The 13,877-nt window shown below is 38.5% G+C and overlaps 1 protein-coding gene across 1 annotated transcript in view; it reads right to left on the bottom strand.

Moving 5' to 3' along the window:
• The window catches only part of mnat1 (MNAT1, CDK activating kinase assembly factor), a 74,495-nt gene that overhangs the window by 20,310 nt on the left and 40,308 nt on the right, over positions 1 to 13,877 (bottom strand). The window contains 1 exon segment of the mRNA NM_001017138.2: positions 5,815 to 5,936. Within this exon segment, the coding sequence (NP_001017138.1) occupies positions 5,815 to 5,936 (122 nt within the window).

The raw sequence follows: 13,877 nt of genomic DNA on the forward strand, positions 1-13,877 counted from the left end.
TGGTTTCTAATTTGCCACACATTTTCACAAACTCTGTTCTATTGCACAGAAGGTGCACAGAGGAAAGTTCTGCAATTATCAAAAGCAAACTCCAGTATGTGAAAACCTTGCACCCCACCCAGGGGGATACAATTTGACCAAAGAGAAAAAGTGAGATAGCAAAAGAAAAAAAGTGAAATAGCATCCCACCCCACTTTTGGAACTGTTGCAATAAAAGCAAATCTTGATTATAAATAAATGTTGTGCCATTTTAGTCTCGCATGACTCTGTACTCATCCTTTAGCCTTCTGCTAAAGTCATTGAAAACAATGTTCTACAAGATTTTACATTTGCAAGATATTATAAACTAAAAGCCAAAATGAAAACTTTATATCTGCATCGGTGCCACAAGAATTCTACCCTAACATTCTTCATGTACAGACATAACTATTTCAAGAATTCTTCTTCACTGAAGGCAATTTATTTTACAGTGGTTTTTTTCCTTTACAGATGGCCTTAACATTAATTTTTACAGAATGTCTATTGTGTGAATCACAGGTTTGAAATTTGGATTTCAATTAGAAAATTAGGCATCACAAAGTCAGTGTTTGTGTTAAAGGGGTTTTTCCCCTTTGAATTAACTTTTAGCATGATGTAGAGCAGTGCTGTCCAACTGGCGGCCCGCGGGCCGCATGCGGCCCGCGACCCCCCTCTGTGTGGCCCCCCACCTGTCTGGCTGCTTTGATGGCTTACTCTTGTGTAAGCTTTAAATGGTATCAGTACTGTGATTAACTGGCCCCCTGCATGGTTCTCACCTCAGATTCAGGCTGTAATCCCTCTGTATTGTTTAAATATGTAATCCCCTGTGTTGTTCACACCTTTTAATCTCTGCATTGTTCTCCCCCTGCAGTGTTCACACCTCAGGCTCAGGCTGTAATCACCCATATTGTTCCCCTGTTCACACCTCAGGAGCAGTAGAAACCCACAAATAATCCCTGCACACTACAAAAAGAACATATACTGAGGTGGCACTGCAATTAAAAAGTTTTTTAATATATAGTTATTGTGCAGACTGTAGAAGTAATGCCAGCATTGTGTCACTGTAGGCTGCCTGTGTGTGCCATACACAGGCAGGGTAGGGAAGGCAGAGTATGGCACACACAGGCCAAGTATGGCACAAACCAGCCAAGAATGGCAAACACAGTGAAAGTATGGCACATGCAGGCAGGGTAGGGAAGGCAGAGTATGGCACACACAGGCAGAGTATGGCACACACAGGCCAAGTATGGCACAAACCAGCCAAGTATGGCACACAGGCAGGGTAGGGAAGGCAGAGTATGGCACACACAGGCAGGGTAGGGAAGGCAGAGTATGGCACACACAGGCAGGGTAGGGCAGGCAGAGTATGGCAAGTTTTTGCTGTACTACAACCATTAATATGGGTATGGTCATGTGATAACATGGGTGTGGTTTCAAGTGGGTGCGGTTTCAAAAAGGGGAGTAGTCAAAACTGGCTTCCATTATCGGCCCTCCACCACGTAGGTCGGAAAAATTCTGGCCCTCGGTACCACAGAAGTTGGACAGCACTGATGTAGAGGGTGTTATACTGAGGAAATTTGCAATGGTTGTCATTTTTTATTACTTTTGGTTTTTGATATTTCACTTTTTGTTCAGCAACTCTCCAGTCTGTAATTTTAACAGCTATCTGGTTGCTAGGGTCCAAATTAACCTAGAACCAGAGGGACTAGAATATGAATAGGAGGTCGGCCTGATAGAAAGATAAGTAATAAACAATGATAATAACGATAAAATTGTAGCCTGACAGAGCAATACTTTATGGGTTTCTGGGGTCAGTAACTCCCATCTGACAGCTGAAATGGACCAGAGGAAAATGCCAAATAACTAAAAAACTATAAAGAAAAAAAAAAAGGAATAAGTATTGACAGCATCATTTTTGCGTAAGTATTTACCTTGGCACACCTTAAGACTGATATTTTGTACATGCTTTAAACAGACAAATGAAATTAGTGCACATGTGTATGGGAAAAAAAGATAATAATTCACCAAGACACCTGGTAAAATAAAGGTCCTTGAAGCAAAAAATGAACAGTTGGCACATGTACGGGGCCCTAAGGTGGACCTACCCAACCAACTCCTGGCCAAATGATCAGATCAATCCAATATCACCCATCTCAAAGTGGGCATATTAGTAAGAGTTCAGTTCATTAAGCAACCTTGCCAAACAAGTGGATCTTTTAGTGTATGGGTACCTTCAGAGGAAAGTAGAACAAAAGGATGTCAGTTAGTTAAATAAACAGTTTTCTAGGGATGTTCTACAAAAAATATCTGAAAGAAGGCATATAATCCAAAGTATGCACAGGGCTTGAAATGCTTACTTTTATAGTTTCTTGACTAATGGAGCATAGTTATTACTCAAGTAACCATGTGCAGCAGGGAATACATTCCTACTGATTTCCATAGATCTTCCAAAGTAAGGAAGTATGATCGCCAGCGCTACAGGCAGAGGCCCATTTAGAGTCAGATGGGCAGTCAGCAACCTCAGACTCAAAGGGTAGATATTAAGTCGTTATTTTACGTGGCTGCCAGAATAAATGCGCTCAGTACCGCTGAGCCTTCTTTGCACTAACTTGCTGCCTTGATGAGGGCTACTAATAAATGAGTTGGAAAGATTTATTTGACTCCAGCCATAAGGCACTTTTTCTTCCCAAGCCGTCTGCATTCATTGAAGACAGGCATTTCTACTGAGACGGTCAGCTCTGCTAATGTGCATTTGTACTTGAGTTTGCGGAGGGACATTTTTTATACACAAACGGGAACTTGCCATGTTGCGTATCTGGTTTCAGTTGACTGCTCCTTTGTGAATTAGTTTGAGGAAAGACTAATAGGGCTATGAGGACCTTTGGTCAGGTGCATTTATCATTATACAATGGAGAGAGTATACTAAAGTTCTTGGCAGCCAGTTCATAACATGTGATTTTCAACTTTCTTAAGTAAAAGATACTTCCTCTGTTGGTTAGCAAGGCCAGCTAATTTAATTACACTCTCCATATGTACTTACCAGAATCCGCAATTAACTATTTGCACATCACTAATAAAACATCTGGCGTATTGCTTCTTATACAATGTGGCCACTGAGTATGTATGCTGACTAGGTTCAAGAGATCAGATGTCCACTCTGGGACTAAACAGGTATAAGTGGGTCAGAGATCACACACCAGCTGGATATACACCTGGGTGCAATTAAATGGATTGGGTCACATTCAGATCGTTTTGGATAGGTTAGAACACAAAAATCAGAAAGAAAGTGGCAATCTTTATACACACACATACAGCTACAAGTAAATTAATCTGAAAAAAAATCATTTTATGGTTCATGGTGTGAAAGCAAGAAAAATGTTTTTTTTTTTTTTCTTCTATTTTTTTTATAGGACAAACAGTAAAGTTTTTCTCACTAAATGGCATCTGTCTCTACTGGAAATACTAGATTTAAATTAAGAGATAAACTTTTCTCATCAAATTGAATCTGGCCCTATATATGATACATTTTATGTATCCTGCATATACAAAGAAACAGAAATTCAATTTATTTTGACGTTTAGAAAAATTATGGTTGCCCAGAGGAAAATTCAAAGGAAACTGGCACATATTCACTAGCACTGGCATTCATTACTAAAATGTGCCATGCACATGAATTATTGTTTAAGTGATGGCCTTACTGCATATGAAAGTATTTTTTGCAACACAAACATGCCCAATAAAAAGCAAATTTAGTGTGGATGTGGATATGCAAGGAATATAAATGTGGTCAGACATGGCAGAAGACAGATTCAATGATAGGAAATATATCAAATTAAGGGGTTCTTTGACTAAAGTAGCCTGCCAAACTTTTCAATATGCCATACATTATGAACAAAAGCAACAAAACATTTAAAGGAGAAAAAGTCTTTTTGGCATTTTACTGCCAATGGATTCGCCACATTAGTGCCACTTAAAACACTATTTATTCTACAGAAAGCTTTATCATACCTGAGTAAAGAGCCCTAGAAGCTCTCTCCCTTTGTTTAAGATAGCAGCTGCCATTTTAGCGTGGTCTCCCTAGTTTCCTGCTGCAGGTAGCATAGATCACCCATTCTGATGGGAGGGGGAGTGAATTCTTATGCATTCTTATGGGAGGGGGGAGAAGGGAGAAAGCTGCGCAGACTTGGCCTTCGGGAATGAATGATTTTTCTGAGAGAGGAAGTCTGATACCAAAGTACATGTTTACACAAAAAGAAGACATCATGTGTTTCTTTTGTTAGAGAACTTAAGCACTCACAGAAAAGCTGCACTGTCTGTATTTACATAGACCTTTCTGATAAAGCCTACTTAGTTTTTACCTTTCTTTCTCCTTTAAGCGAGACATTGTCTTATCTGAGAAATCAACTTTTTTTTTTTTTTTTTTTTTTTAGAAAAATCTTTGGCCCATCTTCAATACTTGGCCAATATATCTGATCAATGTCATTTCCTAATAAACGAGAACCCAGGCTGGTACCAGGAGCACCACCCCAGGGTATCAGGAAAGCCGATATTGGCTGAAGATATGAAGTCTCGCGTTTTTTTGGCGGATATCGGCTACATGTGCCTGCACCTGAGCCTATTCCATTCATTCGGGTGCAGGCACAGGTAGGAGTGAATGGCAATATTTTCGGCAAGCGGAAAACCGGTTGCCATATGCCATGCGATATGTGTGGTATCAGCCTAAGCAGCACACTGTAGCAAAGGAGAAAACATATACCTAGGGGTTTGCAAAGGTGCAGAGCTGGATTATTTACCTGATAATGTGGAGTACAGGCCTGCTTACTTTAATGACCTGTGACATTGCAGAATTCCATAGTTATTCATTAACTGGTTATCCAGAATGCTCCACGGTAGACCAATGTCAAAAAGTGTTATTTTTAAATAAACAGATCTTTACACCTAACTGATTTTCTTTTAGCCTGAAATAAGCACACTGTGCTTGATGCTGACTAAGCTAGAATAAATGCTTGCTGATGACAACAATCCTATTTTTTGTAGGTTTATCAGAATCCTTGAAGCACAGAGCTCTATGGAAAGAGCCCTTATGCGGAAAACTTCAGATCTCATACACAAGAGAGATTTTACTTTTAGTTTTGTATTTGTACAAAAAAGCAGAAGGATGACACATTATCCTTGATATTTTATGGAATTAATCTTCCAGGACATTCATGTAAGTACATCATGTTCTGCCATATAAATATATCAACTGAAAAGCATAGGAGATATATTCCTGGAAATGTCAATACATTCTATAGACGTAATACACTTTTGTTGTGCTCTCCCCCCTCCCCTCCATTTAATACTAAGGCAAAATAAAACCTGTACATATATTCTTATAAACTGTGTTATGTGATGCCACTTAATTCTACCCTATGCCGCCTCTCACCCCACAAGCCTACTCTTTCCATTCCCACAGGGTCAAGATACATTACCAGTAATTGTGCTCTCCACACTATAAAACATAAAAATTTGGGCACCCCAAGTGATTGTGTTTACTTACCGGAGAACCTGGGCCAATGATTCTGTTAGCAGAAAACTGCCCAGGGCCAGGGTTCTTTTCATTGAGCACCATGGAGTTATACATGTGCAGCAAAGTGAACAGGCCGGCTTTTTGGTTAAAGTTTGACTTTTACCTTTACTGTGCATGCACATTCACTTGAAGAAAGAAGAGGCAGGAAGTGGATAACTCCATGGTGTCTTTGGACTGCATATTTATTATGCACAGATGCATTCTAGACATACAGAGTAATGACTTACCCTTGCCTTCCCAGCATTTCTATTGGTGGAAGTTGTGGACCATAGGTTTCAATGTGAATAGGCTGGTACTGATATAAAGCCTCCTCAATCTTCGTAACTGGCACAGAAGCAATGTGGTGACCCTATAAAAATACAAATTTAAAATACTTTAACAACGTGGTGAGCAACATTTCAGTGATTAATACCATAATTACCCCTCCTCCCCCAGTTAGAGCTCAACATTCTGTTTGTTAGCATAGCCCCAACGTTATGCCCAAAAACATAGACCAGCTACAATTAGTACTAAATTCATGGAAACATTTGAGTTCCAAATGTTACTGGAGGCATCATATCTGAGTTTCCAGGTGCGTCACTGCCTCTTATGTTTGTGTGCTTTGTAATATGAGATGGGTCTACATGGAATGAATCAGCAAACGGCAGAGGTCCTGGGTCCTTACTGGTGGGCTCCATATAGTGAATCTGAAGTGGATCTAAACTTACTCAGGGTGCTTCTCTCACGGCTTTTGCAATTTAAATGAATTTTCTGTGTTAGTAGTTTCTTAATACAGGAAGTAAATAGAGCGTTCATAGAGAGAGGGTAGACACACTGACCATCAAAGAGCTGTTAAGTCGAAATCCTGGTATCGGCAGTCTAAAACTGCTAAGAATTCATCTTCGCTCGCTGAAATAAGTGTATTGTTTGGAGTTTAGATACACTTTAAAACACACTTAACATATTACTGCCACAATGTATATATAGTTAAATAAAAGTGATTTCCTTTATACAGCTCTACTCTAACTCTCCATTTACATCATGCGGGTGAGAGGAAAGATGAGGACCCAGAAGAGACCTCAGCAAAAACAACATTAACAAGTACTAGTAAATAATCTGACCCCCTCCTCCCCCCCCCCCCCCCTCCCATGTTGGTGATCCTTAGAGAAACCCCATACCATCTGCGATTTATTGTAACCTTTATTCTAAATAAGGGCTACTAGTTCCAAGGTGCAGAAAACTGATCTCTACTGTGCAAAGGCAACATCCTAAATTCTTGAGGCCTGGGAAGATTGAATGACTTGGCCACAACCATAAGGAGTTCAGACAAGAGTGGCTACCAGGAATTTAAACCCAAGCCTTCTTAGGCCAGAGTCCAGTCATTCCAAAACCAAAAAAAATCTGAATTGATAAACTGATGTTTTCTGTCTGTGAATTAAAAACAATCATTAGCAAGAGAGTCTTTAGTTAGTATATTTATTGTGGGTACCTTTTTGCGCTTTAATCTGATTATAAATAGAGCAATAATAAGGAAAATGGTACATTCCAAGAGGCAAAGTAGAAAGAGACCAATAAATCTCTGTTTGATGTTCAGAGTAAACCTAAATAACCTGAAATCTTCATGCAGCAAAGGAAATGAGTTACAGAGAAAAATCCATCCAGATTCGTTTATGCCAGATCGACCAGGTTTAGAACAGAGGTTCAGATTGTCTGAAAGCATTTTCCACATTAGCAAAGGGAAGTGAAACATTTTACACTCATTTGTGGCATCGTTTTTTTCTCCCTCTGTATTTCATGCATTTACTGTACATTTTCATCCAGTGCTCGCTGCAGTAAATGCTTATACAGAGTTTACACAAATGACAGAACCCCTAAAAATTATTAGCTAGCAATATATGCCCGTAATGGGTAATTCCCCCTGCAATATTAGTTAAGTGTTCTCTTACTAACACTGCATAAAGTCATTTACTGTGCAGTCGAGAACCAATTACCCTTTAAATAAATCATCTGCCTCATTTGTTTTTTTCCTATGGTAAGAGAATAGAGCAGCACATAAATGCATTGACAAAGCCATGGAAAAAAATCTTCAATCAAGCCTTAATTCTTACGCTATGCAGTTATCTACAGATACAGCACAATGTGTATTTGGTGACGTGCATGTCTACATAAAGGGAAAGCAGCCCCAGTAATAAAAAACTAAAAGTACTAAAACACAGATAACAAAAGTATCCCAGGCAAACTATGCAGGAACATTATAAACTGCCAAATATGTCTGACCATCTTGGGTAAATACTCATTATGTGCAAATGATCTCACAACATGGGGCTAATTCTTTTAACTACAGGTTGATATCACAAATGACTGAAAGCCCTGCAGGGGGCACTCAGTCACCAGTCTTCGTCAATGACATCACATGTTTATTTTTGTAATTGTGCAAACGATCAACAAAAGGACACCGGTTAGAAAGTTTATACATCAAACTTTCACTCCTCCAGAATAGGGACAAGAAGAATAGCAGTGAAGGCTAGAAAATGAGAAGGTTGCCTTTGTTAGCTGACATGCCTAGTTATAATAACAGAGCTGACACTTCCTGCTTAGCTAAGGTTAGTCCCATGATTGTCATAGCTTATGGATTAGTCAATGTTTTGTTTTTTTCACCTGTTATGTGACTAACGACTGCAATTACTATTGATCTCTCTGGAATTCACACAGTAGTTATTGCTTGCAAAAAAAGTATTAAAAAAATAAATAAAATTGTATTTTAAAGCCAGATGTTGTTCATTTTCTATAGTGTGCCCTGGAAGCACAGCAATATTAAATTCAACACAATTCCTTGCTATATTGAAAGAATGTAGTGTTGTAGATACTTGTATTTTCACATATCAATAAAATATGTCAATTTAAAATGATAATTGAAATATATATGTAGAAAATCTGCCAAGAAACTCTGTGGCAATGGGACATACAGTAATAAAATGTGGTTTATTTCATTTATTTAATGCTAGTAACCAATATTAAATTCCAGTACAGAATGGCTTCCAAGACCTTTATTAAAGTATTCTGCTTTACTTCTCCCCAGACTCAGTTCTTAAACACTGAAAATTTTGAAAAATTGAATCAGAAAAAAAAAAAAATATGAAGCTATCTCTGCATTAGTTATAATGCAATATTTATTATCTTTTTTTCATCAATTAATATATTTCTAAACCAAATGTTTGCATTTCTAATGAGTCAAAAAAAAAATAACCCTGGGCATATAAAGATTAGAAAGAGTAAAACTTCTAGAAATGCCTGTGTAAGATGCTACATACTTGCCATAATATCCCGGGCCAGTTGAAATGTGGGGTGGGGGGTATAGAATGGGGGCACCATTGGCCATTGACTTTACCAATACAAAAACAATTGATTTGATGAAAATTATTTAGTATTAGGTTACTGGGTTCTCAATTGTACAATTAAGTAAATGTGAATGCTGTGTTATATAAACAGCTGTAATTTTAATCATAAATATGGCAGTAGTCCATCCTGTCAAACATCAGCTAATCTGTCAAAAAGGAAAATTTAAAGGAATATTGTAATGAGAAAACATGTTTTTTAAAACCCTTCATAATGGAGCTTCTCAAGCAGAATCCTGCATTAAAATCCATTTTTCAAAACACAGATTATTTTTATATTTAATTTTGAAATTTCACATACGGCCATATTCTTCATTTCCCAGGGTGCTACAGACATGTGACTTGTCCTCTGATAAACTTCAGTCACACTTTACTGCTGCTCTGCTGTTGGAGTGATATCACCCCCTTCCCTTTCTCCCCCAGCAGCCGATCAGAGGTCGATCAGCAGAACAATGGGAAGGTAGCAAGAAAGCAGCTGTCACCTGTATTGCTAAAAGTAGTAGATATCAGAATAGTACTCAAAAGTAAAACATGAAAATCAAGGGGACTCTTTTAGTTACATGGGAGTAGAAGAAACAATAGGTTATATGAAAGCAGTTCATGGCTCCTTCTGAAAGCTCAGAAGCAGGCACAATGCACTGAGATGGCTGCCTACACACCAATATTACAGCTAAAAAATATATTTGTTGGTCCAAGAATACAATTTTAATTGGTAGAGTGAATTATTTGCTATGAAAACAGTGTAATTTAGAAATAAAAAGTACACCATAAAAATCATGACAGAATCCCTTTAATCTGCTGTTGATAGGTGCATTGTGCACTGGCAGATGTGTAAGTGGAGCCACAGCTCCCTTTTACTTCCTGTCAGATGTGACCATTCCTGGTATTGGACCAAATTGATAAACAACTGGATTTGCCCATTCTTGTGTCAGATATTGTATCTGTCCATTTAGACAATTGGTTACATACATTTAATGGTCTGTAAAGCACTGTGCAAGACAATGGGGTTTCAGAAATAATAAGGGTCTTCCATTGTATGGCCAGAAACATATGAGTAGAAACATAGGAGTTTTACAGTTTGTCTTTTAAAGTACTCTGTCCTCAAAATATAAACTATGAACAAAGAAAGGCTACTTCATTCCAATAATTGGCTGAAGGAATATTGGAATTGAATGAGTTGGTTTTTTTGCAGGAGCAGCAGGCTGTAGTTGCCCCAACAGACACTAAATTATGAATCTGAAAACAATGTAAATAAAGGAGAAATAATGTTGGGTAAGATACACTACTAGTAATAATTCCCTTTAAATCTACACTAAAAAAATAAAGCTACTGTGTATACTACGGTGTAGTGTGTGCTACTTGAAATCAGAACAAGACATAGCACAACTGCAATACTCATTTTAACAGCCATGATGCACATGTATTAGCAAGTTAGGATTATAAGAATGGATGGGCAATTAGGCATCACACAGGTCTCAAACATGTAAGAACAATCAAGCTTGCGATTGATCCTCTGATCAGTTGCCAAGAGACAGGCCTCTCCTTCCTTGATTTCAAGCTGCCGAGTCGAGATCATATCGCAGCACGATGAATACGAGCCAGGGAATGAGTATGGGTGAAAGCCCCGGATTCTTTCCGCTCAGTTTCTCCTAGCCTCCTTCTTCCTGTTATTCTCCTCACTAACAGAATTCAGAAAACACGGTTTCCATGAACCGCGTTCAGACACCTCCAAGTATAAGCCCTTGGAGAGTGCTAAAGAGTCTGTGGTTGGAATCTTGTACCAAAGCCATAGAACAGATTACACTGAACCACTGTTACTAAAAAAATAAAAAAAAATGTCCCTACATTTACATTTTTAAAAAGCAACAGCAAAATTACCAGTAAAGAAATATGGTTAACACCTCTATAGCTGGAAGGCCTGGAAGTTCAATGCAAAATACAAAGCAAAGGTTGGGTTTATTTTAATTTATAAAGGCATAGTTCACCTTTTTATTACATTGTAGAATGATACAGACAGGGGTATTACAAGACAATTTGCAACAAATCTTATGTTTACTTTACGTTTTTTTTTTTTTTTTCAATTATTTAGCTTATTGTTCAGAATCTCTTCAGTCTTGAAATCCAGAAGCCATCTGGTCGCTAGGGCCCAATTTAACCTAGCAACCAGACAGTTTTGAGAATAAAAGAGATTGGAAGAAGAATACGAGAGGGCCTGAACAACTTCGCAGAGCAACAGTTTTGGTTTTAAACATATCTATGGCACAAAAAAAATGTAAGGATACAAACTACAGCAGAGGGAGGTAAAAAATACAAATAAAATAAAAGAACTTATCTTGTATGAATCTTTGAAATGAAAAGAACAGGGCCAGTATTAGACAAGGATTTTTATTTGCATAGATGGGTGGGGAGCTTGGGTGCAGAATATAGATGCATCCTGCTAGAGTCCTTTATTTGTTAGGCAAATGCATACATGCACAGACAAAATATGTAGTTTATTCTGTTTGAGATCTGCACAGAAAAATATACCAGGTGCTTAACAAGCTGCTGTTAGGTTGGCTTTCTCTTGGCCAGCACAACCGCTTCACTCAGCAATGAATGGAGATACAATAACTTCCTTCTCATCTGGCATTTAAATAAAATGAGAGCTAAAGCCAAGAAATCTGAGCACAATTTATTTCAAAATTAAATGAGCCTTATCAAGGGAAAGTCAGCCCAGCGTATGGAGATTGGTGTTGTAATTAGGTTTACCTCTTTTTTCTAGGGCTCCGTCTTAATAGCTAGCAGCAGTTTGGCAAGTGGAACGGCGTTTGTTAAAAAACAACATCATATTTTAATATATCCAGTAATCTTTGCAGCCTCAGCAACACAATCAATTGCTATTGATTGTGTTTAATCATTATGCGAGTCATATGAATTGTAGTGCTAAAAATGACAATAAAGCTATTCAATTTTCTAATGACTACAATGCAGTTATCTGTGTAAGCTATCCCCCTGTAGAATGGAGCAGTTGAAAAAAATCTAATTGATCATTGGCATGGTGAGCAGCAGCATATTGTCACCAATATTTTGGTGTTTTGAGATGCTATGTTAACGAGGTTGGAACTCTCGCCACTTGGCAAGACAGTTGCAATATTAGGGCCAACAGGCCCACCACATAGCTGTCAAGTTAAAGGAACAGTAACACGAAAAAATTTAAGTGTATACAATATAATGTACTGTTACCCCCACTGGTAAAACTGGTGTGTTTGCCTGAGAAACACTACTATAGTTTATATAAACAAAACTTCTGTGCAGCCATGGGGGCAGCCATTCAAAGGAGAAAAGGCACAGGTTACATAGCAGACAACAGATAAAACACCACTGTATTCTACAAAAGATCTTTTATCTGCTATGGAACCTTTTTCAGTTTGTTTTAGCTGTCCCTATAATACTTAATATGTGGCAATATTAAACATTGGTGAAGGAAGCACACACAGATCACTCAATGAATTCCTGCACAATAGTCTTGACATATCTCAGGTCACTAACTAACCCAAAATTACATAAGATGTAGTGATTTGCAGGTTGAGATTTTAACGTCTCGCACCCGACCCTAACCCACCCGCACCCAATCCAAACCCTATCCGGCTTCCTTCCTTTATGTATAGACCAGCGCCCGCCCCGCAATGACGTCACAAAAGTGGTGGGGTTTCTGGGCACGCACCTATAAACAGAGAAGCCGGAAGAGAGCTGCCAGCAGTGTAAGGTTGTGGGCGGGGAGGGCGAGAGAAAGAGTTCAGCCCGCAACCCGCAGGTGATGTGCCGCGGTAGGCCAGAACCGGAGCAATCCAACCATTCACTACTTGACCAGATCAGTCATATTAATGCCCCATATTAATGGCGGAACACAGATTGAAAAATGTAATATTAATAATGATAAGTTATAGGTTGCATGAAAAATATATAAAGTGATAAGCTGTATATAGTACTGCAAAGTGAACGTCTCCCTGTAAAAAGAGAGCATTCATGACATAAAGTTATACATACACCTTATTTATAAAGCGCCACAAAAGGTACGCAGCGCAGTACAATCTTACAAAATACAAAATTACACACAGGGAGGACAAGTGTTATAATAAATAAATACAATAGATATATATATATGCACAGGGAATAAGCGCCATGTGGTGTGGTATGAGACACAGTAGGAAGGAGGTCCCTGCCCCGTAGAGCTTACAATCTAAGTGGTTGGGTAACATACAGGCACAAATTGGAAGGTAAGAGTGCACCAGGTATGGGCATTTGCCCTTAAGCGCAGGACTAGGCAAAATAATGTTTTAGTGCTCCAGAAGGTAACAGCTGAGCTTTTTCTTAAAGAGAGTTAGTGAGTGTACCCTACAGAGGGATTCAGAAAGGTTTAAGACAAGAGAGCGCAGTGGGTGTGGATGGTGTAAAAAGACAGAGGCTCTGAGAGGAGCGGTGTGAGAAATATTTAGAGAAAGAGAATTTTTTTATTTTATAAATGCAATATGTATTTCGTCTTATGTTAGTACAGTAGCCCAGGGCATTCTATGTATATTTGCCTAATGAAATTAGAGTGGGAATGCAACACATCGTAATCATCTTCCTGGCCTTCAGCAAAGGAGTTAGAGTTACAACAGATGAACTGAGCATATTTGTTAGCATGGGCTTGTACTATTCTAATACTATCAATGCAAGCTGAGATTCTGGCAGTGGAATGTGCCCTGAGTTGAAAGGAAAGGAGACAGGCATATGTTCACAACTACATCGGAAACAAGACCTAAAAAAACACATAGCTATTGTTACCGCTACTGAAAATGTAGGGGTACATTGGCCTAAATCATTCTCATTGGTCTCAATGGGAAATTCATTAAAATGTCAGCACATGTAATTTTGACACAATACTCCTCTGAAAT

This window comes from Xenopus tropicalis, chromosome 8, assembly GCF_000004195.4.
Source record: "Xenopus tropicalis strain Nigerian chromosome 8, UCB_Xtro_10.0, whole genome shotgun sequence".
Taxonomy (NCBI): domain Eukaryota; kingdom Metazoa; phylum Chordata; class Amphibia; order Anura; family Pipidae; genus Xenopus; species Xenopus tropicalis.